Genomic DNA, 27,570 nt, shown 5'->3' with positions numbered 1-27,570 from the left:
AAGAGCACATAAGTATAGCCCAATCATCAATAGTGGCTACCAGCGTTTGTACTTGCAGAGCAGTGTACGGTACCACCAGCTTATCGGGCGTTCTGCCAAAGTGTTGGATGCACTGCTGAATGGCTTTAAGGGCAAGGCTTGCTACACTGGTGGGATAATATTCAACTACCTTTTGAGGGGAGACTTTGGGGTGAATCCAAAGAAGGGGTCCTTGTTGCCAAAGAACACTAGTAGGCTGTTTTTCAGTGGCCAGGATACAAGCCCATAATGGCTGTCCAGGGGTCACTCGACGGAGAGACGCTTTCGTAAGTGCTTGTTCTACTAATTGTAACGCATGGCGGGCCTCATCGGTAAGGACGCGAGGAGAATCTAATTGAGGATTGCCTACGAGCAGATTATATAAAGGTTTCAAGGCATGGTTAGGAATTTGTAAAAAGGGTCGAACCCAATTAATGTCTCCCAACAGTTTTTGGAAATCATTGAGGGTTTTTAATTGATCAGTGCGGATGATTAATTTTTGAGGCAGGACTGCATGGGGGAGAACAATGTTGCCAAGAAAGTGTATATTTTCTCCTCTTTGTACCTTTTCTGAGGCGATGAATAATTGATGAGTTTCCAAAATCTTTACAAGGTGACAATAAGCCTCCTCAAGTATGGAGGGATTTTTTGTGGTTAACAAAATGTCATCCATGTAATGAATACACCGAATTTCTGGAAATTTGGTTTTTACGGGCTCAAGAGCACTATTTACATATAATTGACAGAGGGTAGGGCTATTGGCCATTCCTTGTGGGAGGACCACCCATTCATATCTACTGTCAATTTCCTCTTGATTAATAGAGGGAACAGTAAAAGCAAAACGAGGAGTATCCGCAGGATTTAAAGGGATGGAGAAAAAACAATCTTTTATATCTATGCTGATAAGTGGCCACTCCTTCGGAATAGCAGAGAGGAGTGGAAGCCCTCGTTGGACTGGCCCCATAATCTGCATTTGGCTATTTATGGCTCGGAGGTCGTGTAATAACCTCCATTTTCCAGATTTTTTCTTTATCACAAAAATCGGGGTATTCCAAGGAGAGGTGGATGGCCGGATATGGCCTAACTGTAATTGCTCTTGTACTAATTTCCTTGTTACTTCAAGCTTTTCACGGGAGAGAGGCCACTGAGGAACCCATACTGGATCTCCCGTCTTCCAGGTAATGGGAATTGCCTCCTCAGTGGCTACTGCACAAAACCCAGTTCCTCGCGACCACTCTTTTCTTTAATAGGAATTGGGCTTTTACGTCCCTGGAGGTGTTTTCCCAGCCCGTAGGAAGGGTGGTAGCCCTGGCGAAGGAGAATATTATGGGCTTGGGGGAAATAAGATGTATTTTGTAAGGAATATCCCATGTCCACTAATAAATCTCTTCCCCAGAGGGAAACTGGCAGCTCCAGCACATAGGGTTCAAACTGCCCCTTATGTCCCTCCTGATCTTTCCAATGTAAAGCCCTAGCACTGAGGTCAGGGGTTTTAGCATAACCCAAACCTCTAAGTTCTCCGGTAGCCTTTTGAGTGGGCCATGAAGATGACCAATCTTTACAGGCGATGACACTTTTATCTGCCCCAGTATCTAAAAGTCCTAGGATTTGCTTGCCTTCCACGTCCAAGGTTATCAAGGGACGAGTTCCCATATCAAAGGCAAGAGATATTAACTCATTTCCTGAAGAACCGAACCCACCAATACCGCGTCGTCCCTCTGCTGAAGGAAACATACCATGTAGACTGGGAAGCAAAAGTAACTGTGCCACTCTATCCCCAGGGGAAATGGCAACGATACCCCGGGGCGCTGAAACCATCACTTTGATAATACCGGTATAATCCTCATCTATAACCCCCGGATGGACTACAAGTCCTTTCATGGTAGAGGAAGACCTTCCAAAAAGTAAGCCAACAGAATTAGGTGGCAGAGGACCTTGAAAATCTGTTTCAATAATTTGAACCCCCATTTGTGGCGTTAATACCAGCCTGGAGGTGGCACAGAGGTCCAATCCTGCCGAACCTGGAGTGGCTCGCCGGACTGTTCCGGAGGCTGTAAATTGGGCCACTGAGGTGGCTGTGTCTCCATGGCCCCATACACCTGAGGGTTCCCATATTTTTGTGGGCCCTGGGAACGAGGGCCCGCCCTCCCGTTTTTTGTCTGAGTATTTGATGATTGCTTTCCAGTATAGGGCAAGGGGTTGCCATCGATATCTTTAACCGAACGGCACTCAAAAGTAGGATGCCTTCCTTTTCTACATCGACGACAATACTCAGGAGGAGAAGGATAAGATTGGGACGCCCTACACTTAGGACAATCTCGTTTTAAGTGTCCTGTCGCTCCACAGGAAAAACAATTGCCATTTTTGGTACTATTCTTACTTTGTTGTCCGGAGGCCTGTATAATGGCTGCAGCAAGTCCTGAATTGGTTAAGGGTCCTCCGAGTTCCCTGCACACCTTCATCCACACCTCTAGGCCTTTATGTTTGTAAGGAGTGATGGCCTGTCTGCATTCTTTAGTGCATTGCTCATAGACCAATTGTTTAATGAGCGGCATGGCCGCGTCAGAATCCCCAAAAATTCTTCCCGCAGCCTCTACTAGACGGGCAACGAAGTCTGAAAAGGGTTCAGTCAATCCTTGAGTAATCTTTGTAAGGTTACCAGATACCTCTCCTTTGTTAGGGAGGGCCTTCCAGGCCTGGGTAGCGAGTCTGTTGATTTGTTCATACACCTGTTGTGGATACCCAAGCTGTTGATTAGCAAATCGTCCTTGGCCCATCAGCATGTCTATATCCCAGGCTGAATTTCCTGCTGCTCGATTACGTGCAGCTTGTTCAGTGGCATATTCTATATAATAAGCTTTCCAATCCAAATATTGGCCAGGATTTAAGGTGGCCCTAACCAAATTTTGCCAGTCTCCTGGGGTCATGGCATAGCGATGTAAACTCTCTATTATTGCTATAGTGAAAGCAGCTGACGACCCATATGTGCGAACTGACTCTGCGAGATGCTTAACTATTTTAAAGTCCAAAGGCTCATGATAACGATTTCCCCCCTCCTGCAGCTGGAAAACTGGGAAAGCTTGATTTGCTAAAAAAATTCCCGCATCTCTCCACATCTGACTACTAAAAGAGACACCTTCTCCTGCTCTGGGCGCAGAAGGGTTATACGGAGGAGGCGAAATTTCCTCTTTAATCAGTTCAAAAGCTTTCACTTGTTTACCAATGGCCTCTAATTCCTCCTCAGATTCATCCTCCCCCTCTGACTCTGAATCCTCCTCACTGGCCACTTTAGAGGAAGTTGAACGTTCCTCTTTTACACCGTCTAAAGCTGCCTGGCCCTCCTGCACAAATTTTCTAAAGCGCCTTTCTTCCAAACAGGCACGAATCAGCCGACAAAGCGGCCGAGTCCCTCCTGTGACAATACCTTGTTCTTCGGCGCGTTCTACGTCTCTTCCCAATTTATCCCAGCTTGCTAAAGAAAGATTCCCTGATACTGTAAACCATGGCGCTACCCTATCTATTTGTTCGAGAAAATCTTGTATTGTCTTGTCCCTAAGCTTTAGGCCTCTACTTTTCAACAAAGCTTTCAATGCTTTATGCAATGGGTGAGATGGACTATTTCCCATCTTGTCGAATCAGGACCAGCCCGATTCTCTAACTTACTTACACTAAAAAATATCCTCCTTAATGGAGCCCCCTTTGATCGGGGAAAATACAGCGCTGTTCCTCGCTTTTCCGCGAGCCTCGCTTATCCGCGAGCCTTATTTACTAAATATCCTCCTTAATGGAGCCCCCTTTGATCGGGGAAAATAACCCTCCGTAAACGGAGCCTCCTCCTCCCTTTTCGGAGTCAAGGAGTACTTACCAGCCGGCTGCCCTGGACTGCCGAGGTTCTGATCAAAGCGAAGGTCCCCGTACGGGCCAACCACTTGTCGCGCGCAGTGACGACTCTTACACGATCTTCCTCAAGCAGTTTTATTACCCCAGGTTCTTGTACAGTTCCCGCAAATCTTCTTCCCGTAAATCTTCTCTTCTCTCCCCTTCCCCCCAGAAATCTTCCCCTTATGTAGAGCCCAACAGCCAATCAGCAGACTGTTCACGTGCACAACTCATGGCAACAGCCAGTCCATTGGCTGTTGCCCTATGGCATGCGGTGTTCCCGTGTATCTCATGCTCTTGTCGTCACTTCCTGAAAGCTGTTTACCACCTAAGTGCTCTGGGGAAGATTTCCGCTCAGCGCCATCTTAGCTCTCGGACTTACTGGCTGATGGGCGGGGCCCGTCACAGTTCACTGGTCTTTTGTGCAGCCAGGAGCCCAGCTGTCGGCTGGCTGAGCTGCTCATCTCCCTGCTTGTCTTTCCCTTGGGTCACTGTAACCAGTACTGCTACAGGGTTTTTATGAGCTTATGTTCTAGTGAGCATTTTTCTTTGCTGTTAGGTTTTCTGTACAAATAATTTTAAATGTTTGCAAAATGTCATTAGTATATGTGTATGTATATCCTATTGTTTGCCTGTTATTGAGAATTTAGATTCCTTCCTTCTTTATCTGCCATTTCTTCAGATGAAATTATTTGAAGAGTACTTGTTGAACCGGGCATGAACGATTTAAAATTTTTGCTGGGAGTGGTGGCGCACGCTTGTAATCCCAGTATTCAGGAGGCTGAGACAGGAGGATCATGGTTCGCGGACAGCCTCAGCTACTTTGTGAGGTTCTTTGCAACTCAATGAGACCCTGTTTCAAAATAAAAAATAAAAAGTAGTGCTGTGGGTATCACTCAGAGGTAGAATGCCCTGGGTTTCATCCTCAGTACAGTTAAAAACACACATATACACAAAACACCCTAATGTTTGTATTTGATAGTTTTGTTACTACATTTGGGAACTAGGAATTTGCTATAGCATTTTCCTATAATCCTGGCTATATTTCAGCCCAAAGTTCCCAGAACTGTCTGGCCAGATGATTCTTGTTCTGAAAATTTGTTAGTAAATTAAAAGAATTTTTGTAATGTTTTTATTCCTATAATTCTCTCATGTGTATGTCAGGGACTATTAGTCTCAAAAACAATAAGTCAGATTATTCAGAAACTTTAAGTATAGCTGTGTTATATAAGAAGAGCAAAACTGCATTCTGATAAATGTGGATCTGTCATTTATTATCAGGTAGCATTTGTGTTTAGTTTAATCTGACTGAGGTTTTCAGACCAAAATTAATGCCAGGAAATGATTACATTATCAAAACAGTGAGAGCATTTGCACAAACTCTTGGGAAACTATTTCTGATGTTTAAACTAAAGGATCAGAATTCTTTTTTGATGTGTCCTTGGCTGTTAATTTCTTTCATAATACTCAACAAATACCCAGAAATCCTCATTGGAGCATTTTCAGCAAAGTACAAATATAATTTTTATTCTAGTACTGTTCTCTAGTACAAATGGATCCACTTACTGTCTGCTACTTAATGGTGTTCTGGAGAATATCATCGATGAATTCTGATGTTTAGCAACAAGCACATTACATAGGCTTTAAAAATTAACAGTTTTTCTGAATATATTCTCAGTTGTTCTTTGGGTTTCTTTTTTACTACAGTATTTATTTTACTCTTGGTCATTTGCAAGTTTTATTCTTTCTCTTAAAGAAAATTTGCTTTACTTTGAATAGAGTTTTTGTAAAATATCCATGAATTGGGCCCCTGGTTTGCACATGTCTGTATTTTCATGTTTAGGTAAAGAACATTGAGGGGTACAGGTGATTACTGTTCCACTGTGAAAGGGAAAAGGATTGTCTGGTGTTTTCTCTGGTCTTGGAATCCCACAGCCTGTTCATCATGTCTGAACAGTGAATCATACTCTTAGAAACATGCATGAAGAATGTTTCATATTTTTTCTATGAACCTGTTGAATATTTTCTCCTCTTAACTGTGCCATGCTGTACCATAAGTTAATTATTAGAAAAATGGTTAATGTTCTATAGACTAAATGCATACTTGTAGGACATGTGATAGAAGGAAAATGTATTGGGGATAAATCTAGTGACTGATTATACATGCTGAATAATATTGAAGCTTTAAACACTATGGGAGTCAAATCTAGAAAAAGAAGTTTACTTACCAAACACATGTGTTCTAACATAGGGTTTTGTTTTTGTTTGGAGGCTTTTTATTTTTTTTTGCGGTACTTGGGAGGGGACCCCAGGGGCATTCTACCTCTGAGCTACACGTACCCTAGCCCTATTTTTTAGTCTTTATTTCAAAACAGGGTCTCACTAAGTTGCGGAGGGCCTCACTAAGTAGCTGAGGCTGGCCGCCAACTGTGATCCTCCTGTCTCAGCCTCCCAAGTACTGGGATTATAAGCTTGTGCTGCCACGCCCAGCCTGGAGGCATTTTTTGAAACAGATTTTGGTGTCTGTAGCTTTAATAATAAGAAAATAGCACATGATGAGCAAATTCTCATTTGCTTGAAGCTCTCTGTTGCTGCTCATTTATGTATTTCAGCAACACTCATCCCCATAGTGTTCCGAACTCGACAGCTTATTTGTGAGTTGTCAATGGTTCTTGATTAGAAGAGGAGCGCTATCTGTCTAGAGGAAAATTGTCTTTAGAAACACAAAAAGAAATCAGTCAAATTTGAAGTTTTATTCTAAATGCCTCTCCTCTTAAATGACAACAAAAATTAATAGTTTTGTAATGGATTTTGCAGTTTAGTAAGATACTTGAAATACTAATGAGTGCTGTATGCATGTATGCCTCTGTCACCCTGAACTTCATCAAAATGTATGGTTACAATGCACTGTTAATATATATAATATATATGTGTATGTATATATCTATATCTATATCTATATATAGTGGGTATATATTTATATATATATTCCTGAGATCAAAGAAAATTTTATAATGGTAATAACAAAAAATTTTTACAGAATTTTTATAAGATTGGTAATTCTATGTGTGGGTTGATTTAGGAATTTACCTGAATATAAAGGTATAAAACAGTTGTGTGTGTGTGTGTGTGTGTGTGTGTGTGCGCGCGCGCACTACTGGGAATTGAACCCAGAGGCATTCTACCTCCAAGCTACATCCTCAGACCAATTTTTTATTTCTTATTTGGAAACAGGGTCTCACTAGGTTGCTGAGAGCCTCACTAAATTTTTGAGGCTGAGCTTGAACCTCAGTTTCAGCCCTCAAATGCTAGGATTACAAGTGTGTGCCACTACACCTGGCTTAAAACAGAGAACTAGAAGGTGGTTTGTGGATGGCTAGCTCTTAAAGTGCCATTAATCTGAAGATCATTTGGGAGAGGCAGAACATCTTAGATGAAATGAAAAGTTTCTTTCTATCATTTCACCCAGACAGGGCTGTAAAATTAAATACCTTGGCTAAACTCTACAGTAAAATTCTGCTGATATGAGCATAGCTGATCTGGGAATTAATAGCCACTTAAGTAGTATTTAATGAAAGATGCCAACATTTCTGTAAGATGGCTGAAAGATATACTTAAATGTTCTTTCTGTAGCTGAAATGCAACTTAGAACAGGATGGATTATAATAACTTATTTGAATGTAGGAAGTAGTAAAATTTTGTTATAAATTACATAGCTAAACATTCTATTAAAATTGAAGAGACGATTTCAAGGAAATTTTATTTATTTTTTTAGATTTTTTTTTTTTTTTTTTTTTTTTTTTTGCGGGTCTGGGGATGGAACCCAGGGGCTTTCAACTTCTGAGCTACACCCCTTCCCTATTTTTTATTCTTTTTTTTTTTTTTTGGTGGTACTGGGGTTCCTGGAAGCCCTTCTACCTCCGGGCTACACTCCCAGACCTGTTTTATACTTTTTTATTTGGAAACAGGGTCTCTTAAGCCAGCGCGGCTGGCTTCGAACCTGCGGGATCCTCCTGGTCTCCGCCTCCCAAGTGCGGGGATTACAAGCATGCGCCACCATGCCCCGCTCTATTTTTTATTCTTTAATTTGAAACAGGGTCTCACTAAGTTGCAGAGGGCCTCCCTAAGTAGCTGAGGCTGTCCGCGAACCGTGATCCTCTGGTCTCAGCCTCCCGAATGCTGGGATTACAGATGTGCGCCACCACGCCCGGCTCCTGTTGAGAGTTTTTTAGGCAGCCTTATTCTGTATTTTTAGGTTAAGAACTTTTTGGCTGTGTGTGGGGTGTGTGTGTGTAGTGGTATTAAACCCCACAGCCTTGTACATGCTAGACAAGTGCTATACCGCTGAGCGACGCTCCCAGGTCTTCTCTGTTTTTAAGCAGACTTAGGTTGATTTCAGTTCTCCTTCCATTCACCTGCTAGGCATATGGGGGCTGGTGGAAAGACACATTGGGTCAGGGCCGTCAGCTGTTTTCTTTGGTAGTCTTTGGTAGTCATTCTGAGTGTCTCATCTTCTAAGTTCATGGTAATACTGTGCTTCTCCATCTCCTTGAAGCTAAGAAGGACCATGTCCCTTATTCAGTGAAATGTGATATGTATTCCTTCTTGGCAGAACAGGCACAATAACTTCCAGGCAGAAGCTTTAGGAGCCAGTGAGCAGCCTTAGGGACTGGTGGCATTCCAAACCGTGGCGGTTCTGTCAGCCTGCAGCCCTCAGTAGACACCACACGGAACAAAGTGCCATTGTGCGAGGTGGGCATACTGTGTGAGCAAGAAATAAACTTACTTTGTTTTAAGTCACTGAGACTGGAGGATGGCCTGTTCCTGACCTGCAAGCCTGTCTAACCTGACATTCAGTTTCGGTGTGTCCAAGAATAAGGAAGAAAAACATCTCTCACAAACTATTTCTCCCACCTTTTTGTTAACATTTACTGTGTGTCCGTCCGTATGGTTCCAGGTGCTGGGCACACAGCAGGGAACAAAAGGCTCTTTCTTCCCAGGCTTCACTGAGGTATCTCCTCCCCACGGCCTCTGTCCTCCCGCAGCGTGGATGTCCTTTCTCTTCTGTGTTCCTGTAGCACTTCGTACATATGTTCATTATGGCACTGATATTGTCATGATTGTTTTATTTCTGTCTTACTTTCTAGGCTAAACTTTTCTATAAATATTTCATATATAGTCTATATTTATAAATCGTATTTAAAGTAACATATACAGATAAAACACATTACATACTACTTATAATACATAATAAAAATATAATTTCATTCCTTTACTTGTTTATGCATTTATACACTTATGTATCATTCCTATTCTTGATGTCCTTCCTACATCGCAAGAAATTTTTCTTTTTTTTAGAGAACAAACAAGGCTTTCTGTGGGGGCTATTATTTGAAGGGGATTTGCAATCAAAATGTGAATTTCTGTATTTTGGGCATGTTCTCCAAATACCTCTGCTCTATGAATTCAAGTTTAAGATCATTACTAATGGATAGAAATAGCCAAATTACGTGGTAAGAAATGTGAATGACTAGGGGAGGGGGAAGTCTATTACTTTCATGTAGCTACAACTATTATTATTTCTTTGTGTGTGTGGTACTGGGGGTGGAACCCAGGGGCTTTTCTACCTCCAAGCTGTACTCCCAGACCTGTTTTATACTTTATTTAGAAACAGGGTCTCACTAAGTAGCTGAGGCTGGCTTCAAACCTGTGCGATCTTCCTGTCTCAGCCTCCCAAACACTGGGATTCCAAGTGTGCGCCACCATGTGCAACTATTATATTTTTATACTAATTCTTTCAATCTTTTTTCATCATTACTCTCAAGTCTCTTTAGACTTTATTCTTCTCATCCCAATAAGGTTTTACTACCACAGAAAATACTATATTTCTATGTATGTAATGTACATTTATGGTTTTTACAAAGAAAAAAAAGAATACATTTTTTGCCCCCAGAGGACTTTTTTTTTTTTTTTTGGTTGAGATGCATGCTGTTTTATAAATGGATGTTTATAAAAGATAATTTTTCCCCTTCGTACGAAGGCATTTCCACTTCAATATGCTAAGTTTAACTATATTGAGTCAGAAAGCTGTTGTCTAATACACCTGTGCTTTTATAATTGCTTTATTTTAAGCTGATTATGATTTAAATAAGTATGCTAAAATCTTAGTATATAGAGAATACTGGAAAATTAACTTTTATATATTGTATAGAAGTCAGTATTTTTTCTAGATTGAAGGCCTCTAAATCATGCAGTCTTCATACAAGGGCCCTATTTTCCTTTCATTTTTTTTAAATAAACACTTACCGAGGGGTATTATGTATGTAAAGACTCTATCAGAGCCAAGGACCCAGTGGCTCATGGGGTTTGGTCTGGTTCCATTATTCTTTGTTAGCCAGAATGCCAGTATGTGCTATATATACTTATAGTTCAGAGTTGTTTTAACTGTACTGATTTTTATACATTAGTGACAAAGGGAAGAAGGTTCTTGGTGCAAAACTCTGAGAGTTGGCATAACCCTTTGTCTACCACACTATATATATAGTTCATGAAAAGATTGAGGGCCAGATCTGACAAGATGCAAAGTCAGAATAGTTCTTACATTCCTGTCTGTTCTACAATCTGTAGCAGTTGGCTACAGCCATGCACGTTACTCTATCTGCAATGTGGGAATCTGCTTAAATTCTAGGACTATTCTAGAGAACCAATATAGTACACACACACACACACACCCTAAAATTCAACATAGGATTTACTTGAATAATAAACCTTTGTCTATTATCACTGTTTAATTACCATTGAATAAAGTATATGGTTTTAAGCTAAAGTTTAGATTGCCTTGAAGATGGAGGGCAGATACATTTCAGAAAGAATACAAGACACTACAAGTTAAATAGAGGCTTTGGTTTGACCAGCCATCCAGACACAAAACCTGTAAAGCATTAATTTATTGCACAAATATTTACTGAACTCACAGTCTCTGTGCCAGGCTCTTTCGTGATAAGATGGAAGGCACTCATTTTCATTCTTCCTCTCTGTCCCCAATTCTTGAATAAATAGTGTAGGACACTTCATCACAGTGCAGCTTTTAGTTCATTCATTCATTCACTCATTCACTCATTCAACATACATTTGTTTGGAAGTCTGTAATAGGTACTTTACTGTGAGGTATTCAAAAGAAACATCATTTCTGTCCTCAAGGACCTTGCAAGCATTTGTTCATCAGTCATTCGTTCACATGAGCACAAAGGCAGACAGTGTGCCGTTAGAGAAACACGGAGGTGAATAGGAGTGCACAGTCAGTCTATGGAGGGCTAAAGTCTGAGCCTGGAGAGGCAAATTGATTAATACATGTTTGGAAGGGTGCAGTATGGTAAGTAATAATGAGCTCTTGAGTAAACACAGATGAGCACAGAAGTGGGATTTCCTAAGTGAGCTTTGTGCAGGTGAGAGGTCAAGACATGACTCTCTTTCTCTTCTCTCTTTCAAATCAGGAATAAAACCCTTGGGCCTCAAGCAATCTGGGCAAGTGTTCTACCACTGAGCTACATCCCCAGCCTATGATGTGACTCTTGATCTGATTTTAGTTGAGACTAAAGAGAAGGGATGGCTTGGAAAGGAGAATATGGAGAGGGTTCCAATTAGAGGAAACAGTTTAAATGACTCTTAAGGAACTGTAAGGCACCAGAGAAATTTTATTTTACAAAATTTCAAGTACTTTATTTTGATTTGGCTATAGGAGGTGAATTCTAATAATCTTTAGACAGTTGCAACATAAATGCCTTATAATATTGACATAATAAAAAACTAAATCCTTATAATAATGGCATAATGAATAGTCAAGTGAAACAACCCAGACACAAACAAGCATACTACATGATTAACAAGGTATTATAAATTAGTGGGATGTTAAGTAATAAATAATACTTGGACAATTGATAAGCTACCTGGAAAATAATATGGAGATGACTACTCTGTATGATTTAGGTAGGAGTTAGTGATGAGTAGTTTAGAAATGAAAGGATTAGGATTACCTTCTGTAAATAAAAATGTAAGAATAATAGTAATGGGTCAGAGGATATATATCTATATTTACATATATATTCACACACATTCATAAACATACACAAGTTACCTAAAGAACCAATTATACTTCCTACTGCGTCCTATTGAATATGTTGGCTTCATGAACCGGGCCTCATACTCACAAAGGCTCCACATTTGGCTTAATTTTCTTCTTCTGTTTTCCTCTAGAAAGTCTAAATGTAACATATTTCATTTTTTTATAATATTATGCTCATATTTTTTTTGTGTGCTGGGCCCAATGAGTTATGTGGTAGTCTTGCCTGTGAGGTTGGTCATGCATGGAGACAGGAGGTTAGAGCCACGCTTCAGATGTCCTCGTGCCCTCTGGAGAGTTACAGCCAACCCAGTTAAACCGTCTCAGCCACATTAGCAGAACCATCTGTATTGTATGTGGATGCCTCAGGCTGTCCGGCCTTATACCATTAGACTTCAGTTTATTTGACAAACTCACTAACTTCCCATTTCCTGCTCACCAAGCAATCTTTTAATTGTAATTTGGCTGCTTCTATAATTTTCCTGCAGGGAGAGAATTGGCTGGTCATGCTGAGTCCGTACTTCATCCAGAAAGCTAACTACTACATTGGCATTCTGCTTATATGCATGAGTAAGGGTCTTTAATGTGAGCCTGCCCAGGAGAGATAGGTTTGCTTCTCTTTGATTTCTGAGACACCAGAATGAGTCCAGGCATTGTATCGCGTTGGTAGACCCACCAAGGCAGCCCGGTGTACAGCAGTGGTCAAGAGCAGGTACTTTGGAGTCAAGAGAGTCAGAAAGTCCTGTATCAAATATGGGTCCTATCACTTACTAGTTTGTGTGACCTTGACACCTCTCTTCCCTAGTCTTTATCAGTCAAATGATGATATTAACATATATTCCTGACTTGTGAGATTGAATACCGTAATATGCACCAGGTCTCAAACAATGACATTTGGGCCCAAAGGATGCTTTGTTTTGAGGTGGAGGGGGTTGGGCTCTCTGTGCACTGTAGGATATATATCTGTATATTTATTCATTTATTTGTGTTGGGGATTGAACACAGGGGCATTCTACCTCTGAGCATTCTACCTCATTAAGTTGCTGAAATTGATGTTGAGTTTACATCACACAGGGGTATTTTTTCCTTGATAGATAGTTCTATATTAAAAATTAAAAAGCATGGATAATCTGTAAAATTTTGTAATAATTACTAAAAAACAAACTAGATAACCAATTATGAGTAATGTAACAGATGCAATGGTATTAAAAATTGGTTTAAGTTAAAAAAAAAAAGGAAGCCAAATGTTTATCTGAAGATAAGGACAAAAGAAGAAATATGGCCAGCCTAAAAACATTAGAAAATTGCCAGGCAAGGTGACACACTCCTGTGATCCAGTACTTGGGTGGCTTAGACAGGAGCATCATAAGTTTATGGCCAGCCTCAGCAATTTAGTGAGACCCTGTTTCCAAAATATAATAATAGTAAAAAGGGCTGGAGCTGTAACTTGGAGGTAGAATGTCCCTGGGTTCATTCCCCAGTGTGCCACCCCCAAATCCAAGTTTTATAATAATTTTTGAAATGTAAATTTTTCTTTTAAATTGGCAAAGATTTTAAGCAATAATATTCAATCTCATGGTACAGTTAGACTGGATGAATGCAGTTCTGTGGAAACACCATGATAAATATGCCTTAACATTTGTCATGTCTTTTAGCTCTCAAAATAGCATTTGGGAATAATGCCTAATCTGAAATGCAGACAAATATTTATGTGTGAAGATGTTTATTGCTAAATTGTTTTAATAAAAGCCAGTTAAGTGTTCAGCATTAGGGAAGTAGATAATTATAGCATATGATAAATAATCTGTAGTCCTTAGAAACAGTATTTGCTAACTGTTTTTGATGACATGAGAATTTTTTTTTTTTTTTTGGGCGGGTCTGGGGATGGAACCCAGGGGGCATTCGACCTTCGAGCTACAGCCCCTGCCCCATTTTTTATTCTTTAGTTTGAAACCGGTCTCCCTGAGTTGCAGAGGGCCTCCCTAAGTAGCTGAGGCTGTCTGCGAACCGCGATCCTCTGGTCTCAGCCTGAGAAATTCTTTAGTATTAAATGAAAAAAAAAAAAAAAAGGAAGTTTTACAATTGCATATGCAGTATAAACTCTACTCTGAATAAAGACTGGAAGGGAATATGGAAGATACTAATATTTGTTTCTGAAACAGTGGATTATGGATAATTTGTGAGAGTTGCTCATAGCTATATGGTTAAATTGATCATTTTATTGGCAGACCTAGACTTTTTGTGTCCTTTTAGTTAAGTTTTTTTGTCTTGAACATTTTTGGCCTTATAAACAAAAACAGAATGTTTCAAGCTCTGAACAGGAGAAAGCTAAAATCAATTGTCAGCATCTTAAAATCCAGCTTTATAGTCTAAGAAGTCCCTTATAAATTATGCTATAAAATAAGTTTTAGTGGGTAAACTACTTGCCCTGGAACTAATGTTTTTTAATACCATGGTATTCTTTGTGTTAATTTTCAAATATATACTTATTATAGTATGTTTATTGATAGATGTATCTTTAAAATGTCTGTTTTTATATTTATAGTATGTGCAGAAGCTTACAATCCTGATGAAGAAGAAGATGATGCAGAGTCCAGGGTAGGTAATTTACTGGAGGAAAATAATAAGAAGAAAGATGTTAACAGGCATACAGGTTAACAGGAAAAATAATGGAATTATTTGACTATTCCTTTTCCTAGTCTTCTTTTTAGCCTACCTCTGCTTCAGATTCTGTGGAAATATTTTTTATCCAAAATTCAAATCTCTTTGGTTAAAAAGAATGATTAGCATATTTCTCATTGCATTTGTGGGTTTTATTTTGCAAAATACATCTGGTCATGAAAAGTGTTTTCAGCCATCTTTATCACAGTGAATGGTTTTTCTCTTAGAAAATATTTCTAGCAAAGAAAAAATACTGGGAAAGACTTTCTTCTCCTATTAATGAGTAACAACAGAAGCTTACCATGAAACAAGTTGCAGTAAAGTTACATTAAGGTGTCAGTACAGCAGTTACCGTGTGTGTGTGTGTGTGTGTGTGTGTGTGTGTGTGTGTGTGTGTTGCTGGGTATGGAACCCAGGGTCATTCTACTTCCAAGCTATATAGCCCCAGCCCTATTATTTATTCTTTATTTTGAAATAGGGTCTCACTGAGTTGCAAAGAGCCTCACTAAGTAGCTGAGTCTGGCCTTGAACCTGGATTCTCCTGTCTCAGCCTCCCAAGTACTGGGATTACAAGTGTGTGCCACCACACCTGGTTAGCAGTCACTATTTTTTAAAGTCTACATGTCCTGATAGTTTGTTCAGCATCTAGTTTCTAGGAGGTTCTAATGTTTTTGTAAGAACTTGTCCAGTGTGGTTTGACGCAGTTTTTAAGCTGTGTCCTTTAGCTTGATTCTTTTCTTATTTACTTAGTAAAAAGTAAACTAAGCAAGAGATTACTGTGCCTGGAAATGGAAAGATATAATTTACTTTTTTTGTACATACTTTGCAAAATTTTTTCTTGACTCCTCAGCCTTAAGAAGTATTAAAAAATAAAGCTACCTATTTTTGTAGCTCTAAAAACTACTTCAATTAGATTGAGTTTTAATGTAGAAAAGCAGATAATAGGTCCTTAAGTTACCATATCATGCTATTCTCTGAAATACACATAAAATCCAGTGGTGGAAAGATCAGGAGCCTTAGGTCAAAGATCTTGAAGTCTCATTTTACTTTAGTTACTATGGGGAGTCCCAGCATTAGTTACAATTTCTCTCTACCAGAACTTAAATTATTATAATGAACTCCACAAATCCCAACCTGAAAATTACATTGCCTTGAGATCAGGATATTTTACTATTCTGTGGTATGCTATTTACAGTTCAATGTAGTCTGAAACACTCAGCTTTGCCTATCATATACTTCATTTATGTATGTAGCAGAAAGAGGAATAATGACATTTGAAAATCACTCCCAATCTTTATTTGCATAAATGAGATAAAATTTAGTAATTGAGATATGTTTAATGAGATGATTTAAATTAATAAAGATCTAAAGTAAAGAGCATTTAACTGAACAATTAAAAAGAAAAAGTACCTGATTGACTAAAAAAATATGAAACCTTGAGAATATTTTAACTACCATGAGATAAGGAAAGCATTTTCTGTTGATTCATTCCAACTAATTGCTAATAGTTTTGTTGAGGCAGCTATCCCAGTTAAGATAATTTGGTTGTATTAAAGAGCCCAGTCACACTGAGATGAACATAAAAAAGAAAATACTGAGGAGAATTTATTGGAAAGATGTTTAGAGATCTTAACAATTCCAGAAATAATTAAAAGGCCAAGCTGTAGGTAGCAGGCAGGAGCCAGCCCACCCATGAGGTCCTTCAGTAGCAAGGGTACAGGGCTTGAGTGTTGTCTTTGAAAGCCACGCAGCTGCCAGTCTGTTTATTGCCCTGTCTCTCAGTTCTAAATTCCAGTATTCTAGAAGTTTCTGATAGACCTAGTGTTATCCAGAGTAGGGGCAGTTCATGAAGTCCAGACTTGGCCAGACTCAGGAACTGCTTCCATAAGAAGGGGCAGGCAGTTCCTAGAACAGGAGTCTTGTAGGTTGGGCCTTCGCTCCAAGACCTGGATCCTGTAATAAAAACCTTTTAAAGTATTCTTCAGCAATTAACGTGCTAATGATATGTTAATGATTGTAATAAAGTGCTTCAGGTGCTCAGTTATTCTCAGTGTTCACTCTTCTAGCCATTTTACTAAAAACTAATTGTCTTAAGGCAATTGATACCATACCCCTTAGGAATGATTAAGACAGAGTTCAAATTTAATTAAATCTACATGGATATTGGGAGAATGTCTGGACATGTGTGCAAATATAGGAAATGTATACTGTATTTAGAATAACATTTTGCCAGGCGTGGTGGCGCATGCTTGTAATCCCCGCGCTTGGGAGGCAGAGACAGGAGGATCCCGCAGGTTCAAAGCCAGCCATGCGCGCTGGCTTAGGAGACCCTGTTTCCAAATAAAAATGTAAAAATAGGTCTGGGAGTGTAGCCCAGAGGTAGAAGGGCTTCCAGGAACCCCAGTACCACCAAAAAAAAAAAAAAAAATGAAAAATAAATAGAATAACATTTCATGTGGACATTTGTATTTTATAGAATATAAAATTTGGGGCTCTGTATCACCAAATGCTTAAATTTATATTATAAATAGGTACTTATTTTATAATAGGAAATCAAGGAAAACCTAAATATCTAAGAATCATTTTGGAAAAATAACTGATATTAGTTGGAATACCTTCAATAAATGAAAATTTAAGAATTGTATATGTCTAGCTTGTGGAACCTGGGAGAGAAGAGCCAATAAATTTAAAAGTGAAGTATTAGGCCGGACGTGGTGGTGCACGCTTCTAATCCCTGCGCTTGGGAGGCTGAGACAGGAGGATCGCACAGGTTTGAAGCCAGCCTCAGCTAATTAGTGAGGCTCTCAGCAACTCAGTGAGACCTTGTTTCCAAATAAAGTATAAAATAGGTCTGGGAGTATAGCCCGGAGGTAGAAAAGCCCCTGGGTTCCACCCTCAGTACCACCAAAAAAAGAAAAAGTGAAGTATTTCTTAGTTCTATTAGTCCACAATGATTTTTGGAGTGCCCTCTACATATTCAGGCAGTTACTAGGTATACAGTAGGGAGTCCTTGCCCTCTTGGAATTTAGAATCTCTCGGCAGATGCAGACAAACAAGTAAATTAAAGAATAATTACAAAATTCGAAGTGCTAAAGGGGCAGTTAAACCAGTGTAGGAACTAAAGCCCCCAAACCAGCAAGGTCCCTGATTCCTTGGGGTGGTTGAGGCCTCCTGGAGGAGAGACCAGTGGACAGGCACGGAGAGTCTGGCTGGAAGCCTGAGGCGTGTTTTTCCGACTGGACTGGCAGGAAGAGTGTGAGGGTCAAGTGAAGGGAGGTGTGACTGGAGTGAGAAGAAAGGTGAACAGGGGCTTCCTTCTCAGCAAATGTGGCCGATGAGTGGAGTCCATCAAGGTTTGGAGCTGGAGAATGAAATATTCTGATCAAAAGTTTTAAAGGGTTACTTCCAGTGCTAGAGATACAGACTAGTTGGGTAGAGCACTTGCCTAGCATGCATGAGGACCCAAGTTCAATCCCCAGCACCACCCAGAAAAAAAAATATTTCCAGTTCTTTGTGGAGGATGAATTATTGGGCAAAATATTTTGTATAGGTTTCTGAACTTTTTCTGTGTGGGCTTTTTTGTTGGTTTTACTGAAAATACACCATTTTCAGAGAGCAAATTGTTTAGGCTGTGGAGGTCATAAGGTCTTTTGCAGCTATTCAGCTCTAAAAGCACTAATAGGCAGTATACAAATGAAAGCATGTCTATGTCCACTAAAACTTTATGGACACTGGAATTAGAATTTCTTGGAACTTTCTTGTACCAGGAAATGTTCCTCTTTGAGATTTTTTTTTTTTCAGTCATTAAAAAAGGCAAAGCCATTTTTAGCCCAGAGATGACACCAAAACAGATTTGCCAGTAGGGATAGCTTGCCGATCCCTGGTTCAGCATGTGGGCTCTGTAGGCTGCCTGCCTGGGACGAGTCCTGTCTCTGTAACTTATAGATTGTGTAGCCTTGGAGAAGTCAAATGGGCAACTTCATTTTTTCCCTTTAAATTGGTACCTGCTTCATTGGGTATTACTAGGATAGAGTGAATTGATATTTGTAGGGCTCTTAAAAAGTGCCTAGCTCCTAGCAAGTACTACAGGAATGTTTGTTGAACAGGTAGATGTTTATCCTGAAATCAGAAATAAATTTATTGAAAACCAAAATGGCCTCTAGCATGAGTCACACTTTGGTTAAGTTGTGGAAGGCTTAGCAATCCAGAGACAGACCTTTATGATAGGATCACCAAGCCCTGTGGGGAGATGAGTCCTCAGAAGCCGGAGAGCATCTTCCAAGCAGGTGGCCACAGGTGGGGGAGCCAGAATGCAAAGTGTGATTCCTCTGGTCGTGGGGATACTAGGTAAGGGGCTGTGTGGTCTCTGAGCAGCCCTGCAAGGAGAGGAAGCAGAGAGGGCAGTAGGCCATGGGTGGGAGGGGCTGGCTTGAGAAACAAAGATAGTTTAGGAAGGGAAATGCTGGGCTGTGTGAGGCTGCCATAGGAAGTGAAAGGTTGGGGAGAAAGGGACAAAGACTTAAATCCACAGGAAGAGTAAGTAATGGTACAGGACCCCAGCCTTTTCTCTTTGAGATTGAGCTTCTCGTCAGGCAAACATGAACAGTTGCTTCCACTGGAACCTATAGGTAGATTTTTTTATTTTTATTTTTTATTTTTTTGGTGGTACTGGGGATGGAACCCAGGGGCCTTCTTCCTCCGGGCTACACTCCCAGACCTATTTTATATTTTATTTGAAAACAGGGTCTCTTAAACCAGCCGAGGCTGGCTTTGAACCTGTGCAATCCTCTTGTCTCAGCCTCCCAAGCAAGGGGATTACAAGTGTGCTCTACCATGCCTGGCTATAGGTAGATTTTTTGAATGTTTTGTTTTGTTTTATTGTGTTAGCCTTTCTTATTTGAAGTAGGAAGAAATGAATTTTGGTTGGCGCGATGTGTGTGTGTGTGTGTGTGTGTGTGTGTGTGTGTGTGTGTGTGTGTTGTACTCGGGATTGAACCCAGGGCTATTTTACCAGAGAGCTCTACCCTCAGTCCTATTTTATTTTCATTTTGAAACAGGGCCTCACTAAGTAGTGGAGGTCCTCACTAAGTTGCTGAGGCTGTATTCGAACCTGCAATCCTACTGTCTCAGCCTCCCAAGTGGGATCACAAGCATGTGCCACCACACCTGGCTGGTTGGTGAGATTTAGTTCACACCTAAATCTTCATTTTCTTGTGTAGCAGTGAGATAATAGGCACCAGGATCTGCCTTTTCTCTACTTCTGTGTTGCCTTAGCATCAGTTCGAGAGGAATATGGATTAGATAATAAACGGAAGTTGACATGTACCTAACCCTTATCGACAGAATGCAGTGGCTTCTTTCACTAGCTAATAGTCTTCCATGAAGTGTATAAATAATACATAGAAAAAGTAAACATAGAAATAGTTTAGATAGACTAAATTTCCTCAGTTCTTTTCAGGTTAATTATTTCATTAATTTTTAGCCACCTCTTATACTGATTTAAATTTCCCCTTGTGAGTTTGGATCTGTTCGTGGGTACAAACTCCCTGCTGCCTGGTGGCTTTCTGAGAGTGAGGGCCCTGCTCATCGGCTCCCACAGTCACTCTCTGAGTGACCAGTGGAGCAGAAGGTGATGTGTAGTCTCCAGGATGCCGACTCCATGACTGCTCCACGTGCTCTCTCCTTTACCCCTCTAACTCATTTTATACTCACACACTATCAGTGTTCTCAAAAGAAGGGGCCTTTTCAGGCTAGGGCTGTAGCTCAGTTGTGGACCGTTTGCTTAAGCAGCAGGGACAAGGGTCTGGGTTCTACGCCAGCACTGCAGGAAGTAAAGCCTGGGGGGGCTTTTGATTCAACAAACCTTTTCCTAGTCAAAAGGAACTCAAGAATTGATGAGCCACCCTTCCAGAGAACACTCTGCCATCTTCACCCTTCTGGAATGAAAGTTGAGTGAAGACATGGGAGGCTAGTTCTATTGTTTGTTCTGAAGTGAGTGTACCTTGGGTTCATTTTTTTCTTGAACATACTCCCTGGGAGTGGTGGCACATGGTTACCTACTCCCTTCTGAAAATTCCTTACACAACTGTGTAGGCAGCTACCTACAGTTGTCATAAAAATGTATTTAACATCTAAAAAAAAAATTTAAGAATTTATGTGGTTCTAGACTTTATCGGGTTTCAAAGGAAAGAGCTATGTCCCGAAAGAGTTTTAAACTCAGTAGAAAGAGAATAAAGTGCCGGGCGTGGTGGCACACCCTTGTAATCTCAGCATTCCAAAGGCTGAGACCAGAGGATCGCGGTTCACGGACAGCCTCAGCTACGTAGCGAGGCTTGTCACAACTCAGTGAGACTCTGTTTCAAAAAATTTAAAAAAAGAATAAAAAATAGTGCTGGGGGTGTGGCTTGGAGGTACAATGCCCCTGGGTTTCATCACCAGTACTGCAAAAATAAATAAACAAACAAATAAAAATAAATAAAATAAAGGCAGCTCCACTGTAGCTGTTGTAACAGGTTGTCCTTCTTACTTGTCCCAACTGACTGGGAACTTTGGAGTCTTGCTAGCTAATCATACACCTTTACACAATGAGTTTGCTAACTTCAGAGGAAACACTCCCTTGAAATACATTTGAGTGTACTATCAGTGGACATATATGGTGCCCTGACACAGTTTTATTACTCTCCCCTGCTTAGTGAGCTGATACTTAGTTACTAGTCATCTAAAGTGAACCTGAGCACTAACCATTCTGCTTTCTAGCACTCCTGTTGATTTTTGTTGGATTTTGGTTGGTACTAACTACGGTCTGTTTTCTTAATTTGGTGCCCTTTTAGATTATACATCCCAAAACTGATGATCAAAGAAATAGATTGCAAGAGGCTTGCAAAGACATCCTGCTGTTTAAGAACCTGGATCCGGTAAGATAAATCTTAATAATAGAAACGTCTTGGGTGTTGGTTTTTTTCAGTGCCAGGGTCAAGAACTGTAGAGGGGCTTGAATTTTATCTTCTTTTTAAGCTAATATCACTCTGGGCTGTTGGCAGAGACCCCATTGTGGATGCCTGCACATGCAGTGGGCTCTGCTAAAGGAGAGGAAAACGGAATAGGGGAGGGGTTATTACATCAGAGCAAGGAGTAAGCCACCTGGGCTGTTTGAGGGAAGCCATCTTATTCTTCAAGGTTACTGCCCATAGATACAGCCCTGAGCAGTGGCCCGGGTAAGGGAGGGCAGGGCTCCTTGTTCTTTGTACACTCCTCAGGCACGTGCAGGAATTCTTAGTTCCCATGGAGGAGGGACTCTCTCACAGCCAGTCATAGTGATTGTATTTGGATTTTAGTAACAATTCAATTTTTTTAAAAGTAACATTTTACTTGGCTTCTTTAAGATGGGCAGAAGTTTTGTTCTTTATAAGGATTTTGAAGTCTCTAGTCTTTGGTTGGGGCATGACTAGGTTACCTGCACTCTCTCTGTGTGATCATGCTGTTGGAATTTTGCTTTGCACTCTTGACCAAAAGGTTTTGCCTCCTTCATCACAGATTGTATTTTTGTTATCTAATTATCTAAGGAAGAATACCTGCCATGTTCCAAATGTGAAAAACAAGTCAACTAATGAAATTACTGTTTATTTTTTGTCAAACTTTGCATCTTCTAGTTTTCAAATTGATGCCCTCAAGGAGAAGGCATTAGCTTAAGACCCACTGTTTGGAGATGAAGTCTTCTTGAGAAGGATTTTTTTTAGTACTGGGGATGGAACCCAGGGACAGTCTACCTCTGAGCTACACCCCCAGCGCTATTTTTTATTCTTTATTTTGAAACAGGGTCTCACTGAGTTGCAAAGGGCCTCACTAAGTGGCTGAGGCTGTCCGCGAACCACGATCCTCCCATCTCAGCACCACCATGCCCAGCTGAAGATGTGGTTTTTAGAACCACACATTACAAGTTTGTATGTCCATCTCTGAGTCCAGATTACTTTCTCTGACTAGATTGAACTGACTGTGGCAAAGATTCACGTCATCTATCCATTTCTTGAGGGCAAAAACTTTTGTCTTTCCCATCCTTGTCTCACTCTTGAGGGTAGCATATGGCACTCAAAGCTTTCTTCTACATGCCGTCGGGTCTCTAAAAGAAAGGATGGAACTAACACAAGAATGCTTTGAGTTAACCTTTCACATTTATCTAGATGTGCATATTTAACAATAGGCAGTATTTTCGATAGATTTGTCATTTTTAATAAAATTATGACCTTTAAGTACCATTGAACTTAAGCCTTTTACTTCAGTCATATGAGAGAGACCAGTAGAACAGTCTACTGTGTGATAGAAAGAGACTGGGGGAGGGCGGGAGCTGGAGCAGGCAAACAAGGCTTGAGAAGGGGAACAGTCAAAGAAGGTTATATCCATACATGAAAGTATCACTACCAAACTTCTAATGTGTAAGGGATGGGAGAAGAAAGAAGTGGGGGCTGGGTATGAAAAGAGATATACCAAGTGATGTGTGCATGTATTGTTTCATTTTGAATTTATGGTATATAATTGCAGTGTACCAATAAAAGTATTAAAAAGTTACAGCAAACTATTATAGTTATGCTCTCACTGCATAAATTCAGCTGCTCAGAATAGCCCTGAAATGTCTTTGTCTACCCAAGTTTATTGAGTCAGTCCATTCACCTCACAGTTACCTCTACCGTTATGGCACTAGCAGTGGTGGTCAGTGCTGAGGAAAGAAGACCTGGCTCAGTATGCTGAGCTGTGTTGAAGCTAGCCTGTGTCTCAGATGTTCTCTAAGACAAGAACCAGCTAGACAGTTACTTCTGTGACTCCAGATGCACACATTCGGCATGCACACGTTCATCAGCTCTAAAATTAATCCTTAGTTTTATACTTAGGGGTAGTTTTTATTGAGGATTCTTTATTATTTAACTAGAACTTTACATGGGAGAACTTAAGCGGTAATCAAAAACAGTATCTGTCAGGACTTAATATGTCCTTTTATCAAAAAGGGATCTTGCAGCTGGGCATGGTGGCACAAACTTGCAATCCCGGCACTTGTGAGGTGGAGACCAGAGGATCACAGTTTGTGGACAGCCTCAGCTACTTAGTGGAGCCCTTCGCAACTCACTGAGACCCTATTTCAAAAAATAAAAAAAGACTAAAGAATAGGATTGCGGGTGAAGCTCGGAGGTAGAATGGCCCTAGGTTACATCCCTGGGATGGCACAAAAAAAAAAGGGTGGAGGGATCAGTACTTGGGAGGCGGAGACAGGAAGATCACAGGTTCAAGGACAGCCTTAGCAAGTAGTGAGTCTCTTATCAACCTAGTGAGATTCTGTTTCAAAATAAAACTAAAGTAGGACTGGGAGTATAGCTCAGAAGTAGAATACCTCTAGGTTAAATCTTCAGTGCCACAAAAAAGGAAAAAAAAAAAAAAAAGCATCCTTGATTCAGTAGGTCTAGATTGCAGCTTCAAAGTCTGCATTTTTACAAACTCCCAGGTAATGTTGATGCTCTTGGCCCACAACATACTAGCAAGAACTAGAGCTAGATGTGAAGTGTTCGAGTTCAGTATTCTGGTACTGCCATATGTCATTTTGTTTGCTTGTTTTCCTAGTCACTGAAGCAGTATTTTAATGCTTCAGGAGTGACTAAGCAGGGATATTCTGGTTTCTGTACACTAAGTGATAAACAAGTGTGAATGAAATAGTTGTTAGTTATATACTCCTGGGATGCCATCTATCCTGTCCCCTAAACTAAATTGATTTTCCTTGCCAGTTCAACCAACTCTCTAAAAGCATTTTGAAATTATGGTTACATTTTGCTTGGAGGTCGAATGCCCCTGGGTTCCATCCCCAGACCGGCAAAAAAAAAAAAAAAAGAAAAAAGAAAAAAAAGAAATTATGGCTACATTTTAAACTATTTTTTGAAACTTTTGCCATCATAGTCTGGGCAAGAGTATCTTTACATAAAGTGAATATTTCAGTACATGTTTTTTTTAACAAAGAGTTATTTTACTTCTCTGCTAAAAGTCTTCAGTATATATTTTAAAAGTCAGTTCATTAGTGGGGTAGACCCCAAATCATGAATCATTATTATTGAATTTGTTGAATTTTTTAAATAGGGAACAAGCAAACATTTTATAGTTGTTCCCAACAGATTGTTTTATAAAATTTGAACTTAGACCAATTCGATTATTTCCTTACCTCAGATTCTTTTAGAGATGATAGGGGATATAAAAGAAGTAAGCATTTTTTTTTTTTTTTTTTTTTTACTCAGCAATTACTACCTGGAATAAGAAATTTAGTGCCAGGCATGGAGGTGCATGCTTATCACAGTACTTGGGCGGCTGAGACAAGAGGATCACAGGTTCACAGCCAGCCTCAGGTACTTAGTGAGGCCCTCCTCAACTTAGTGACACCCTGTTTCAAAATAAAGAATAAAAATAGGGCTAGGGGTTTAGCTCAGAGATAGAATGCCCCTGGGTTCTATCTCCAGTAAGAAAGAAGGAAGAAAGAGAGAGAGAGAGAGAGAGAGAGAGAGAGAGAAGAAGAAGAAGAAGAAGAAGAAGAAGAAGAAGAAGAAGAAGAAGAAGAGAAGAGAAGAAATTTAGCTCCTAACATGACAATTGAAGGTTTTAGGTTAAGCTCATAATTTAAGCAGACTTCTAGTTTTTTATGTTATACATTATTCACAACAGCTCAAATGCATTTTAATTGAATTACATACAAAGCCCATATAATCTGCTTATCATATAACCCCCTTTCCATTAAATTTCTTGACTACTCACTGTGTTCCAGTGCTTATATAAGGTATGGATGACCACAAAGATAACAGGCATGGGTTTTGTCCTGCTGGGACCTATAATTTGAAGAAGTATACAAACACGTATACAAAGCATGTTGATGAAAGATGCTGTCATATGGTCAGAGCATTGTGAGGGGATTCAGAAGGCTATAGGGCCCACAGAAGTACACCTCAGAAAATAAGTAAGAAATCAACAGTTGGCAAATTGTACTGAGAGTGTTACTACTAGAACTTAATGTGGACACCATCCAGGCCTGGCAGCTAAGATGCGGTGTTGTGAAGGACCTTTCTTGAATGCCATGCTGTGGAATTGGACATACCCTATAAGCAGTGAGTGCAATTGAAGAGTTTTGAGCACAGAATGTAATCATCGTATTTGTCCAAGTTCTCTTTGGTGGTAGCATGGAGGGTAGAACAGTGGGAGATATGGGCAAGAATGAAGGAAGGGAGTTCCTTAATGTATGGGTGAAGGAAGATGGACAGAAAGTAATGGTTTCACCAAATATGAAGGATTAGTGGAACTTGGTGTTGGTAGTTGAATTGGGGTCTGAAGGAAGGGTGTAGGGTGACTGCCATTGTGTAGCTGTGTATGATATGAAGGTAGAGCCTTTCTGGAAGCAAGAAAACTTGCAGAGGAAACAGAAATTACTAACTAGAAAGAATAATGATTTCGGTTTTGTATCTGCTGTCTCTTGAATTTCCTGACGTCATTGTTTAGCTTGAAGATCTTGCACTTGTTAGACTTAAGCACATTTTCCTTGGAGTACTCTATATTCATATGTTGAACATAGCATTTATAATTATTAATCTCTTTGAAGATACTCTTTTCATGAATATTTTAATGCTTGACTCGGTAGGCCATTTTTCTTCTGAAACATTTCTAATTTGAGGCTAACTGAAATAATTTTCCTATGCTATATGATAGGCTCTCTTATTAATGCAGAGTAAATTCTTATTTCTTAAGTGAGTCAGAGCCCTTTACTGAACTCAGTCTTGAATTTGCATTCTGGAGGAGAATGAGATGTGGATTTCCTATAGTGGTTGTCAGTCATCATGCTAAGCCTCTGCATATTAAATATTTCCTACGTTCTGTTCTTTTTGTGCATAATTACAGGGAAATTACATTTTGATTGACTAGAACAGACACCTGTCACATAAAGAAGTTCTGAAAGAAATAATTTTTCTGTATTTTATCAGTAATTACTTTTTCATATATGTGTGTATGAATTCTTCAGCTTTATAATTTAAAAGCAGTATAACTTATTTAAAGTGAAACTAATTCCAACAACTAAAAAAATCACAGTATGAAATAAATAGGATTTATTTCATATTTCATCTCTTTCTCTATTTGACATTGAATCAGAACTAATCAATAAATCTGACTTTCCCCCTAACCTGCCTCAAATGAGCTGAAATATAAATAGGAAACAAAATAAAATATTAGTAAACCATGTAATCAACCTTCAGAATTTTGATAGGTGACCATATGTTGCCTGAGCTGATGAAGTCTTTTGGGTAGAAGGCCCCCATGGGGCCAATTAGCACCACATCAAGAAAGCTCTGTCTTACTGCCATACTGGCTTGTCTTCAGCCCCTGGCTGCTGGCCCACACATCCGTGCCAGCACTCACACAGGGCCCCAACATAGGGATGAGAGCCACATTCTAAAAAGCCGAGATCCATCATTTTCCCAAGCATTTCTTAGTCCACGTGAAGAAGTAAAATTACATTCTCTGCTTAAGTAGATTTTAGCTTTTTAATTAAGAAATTTAAATTTGTATTTATACAAAATTAACAAAAATTCAAAATGAGCAAAAGATATTGAAAGGAAATCTTCCCTTCACCTTTGTCTCCCAGCAACCCAGTTTCTCAGTAGCCAAGTTCTTTTATCACTATTATGTATATATTTCCAAGATTATGTAATACATATAAAATATATATATTTATATATATTAACTTTTGGTTACAGCAAAACCTACAGTGTTTTAACCTCCTATTTTTATTTAACAATTTATCAAATTCCACAGTGATATATGGACATCGATTCTCTGATGTAATATGTCTATGCCAGTAAAGATTAGAGATTACTTTGTTTTTTTTG

At 39.7% G+C, this 27,570-nt stretch overlaps 1 protein-coding gene across 3 annotated transcripts in view; it reads left to right on the top strand.

Annotated features, from left to right (window-relative positions):
* Window positions 1-27,570, top strand: part of PRKAR2B (protein kinase cAMP-dependent type II regulatory subunit beta) — a gene marked incomplete at both ends in the record, with an annotated part of 110,713 nt that overhangs the window by 53,772 nt on the left and 29,371 nt on the right. The window contains 2 exons of one of the 3 annotated variants that reach the window (XM_080701115.1): window positions 14,562-14,614; window positions 21,508-21,591. In XM_080701115.1, the coding sequence (XP_080557241.1) occupies window positions 14,562-14,614; window positions 21,508-21,591 (137 nt within the window). Of the gene's footprint in view, window positions 1-14,511; window positions 14,615-21,507; window positions 21,592-27,570 lie in introns of those variants that run through there. The other 2 variants (XM_080701114.1, XM_080701116.1) reach the window with 2 other exon arrangements.

The sequence above is a fragment of the Muscardinus avellanarius genome (genome assembly GCF_963383645.1).
Source record: "Muscardinus avellanarius genome assembly, chromosome: 9".
In the NCBI taxonomy this organism is placed as follows: domain Eukaryota; kingdom Metazoa; phylum Chordata; class Mammalia; order Rodentia; family Gliridae; genus Muscardinus; species Muscardinus avellanarius.
Note: the sequence above shows the minus strand (reverse complement) of the source record. Positions and strands in the feature narration are given on the sequence as shown.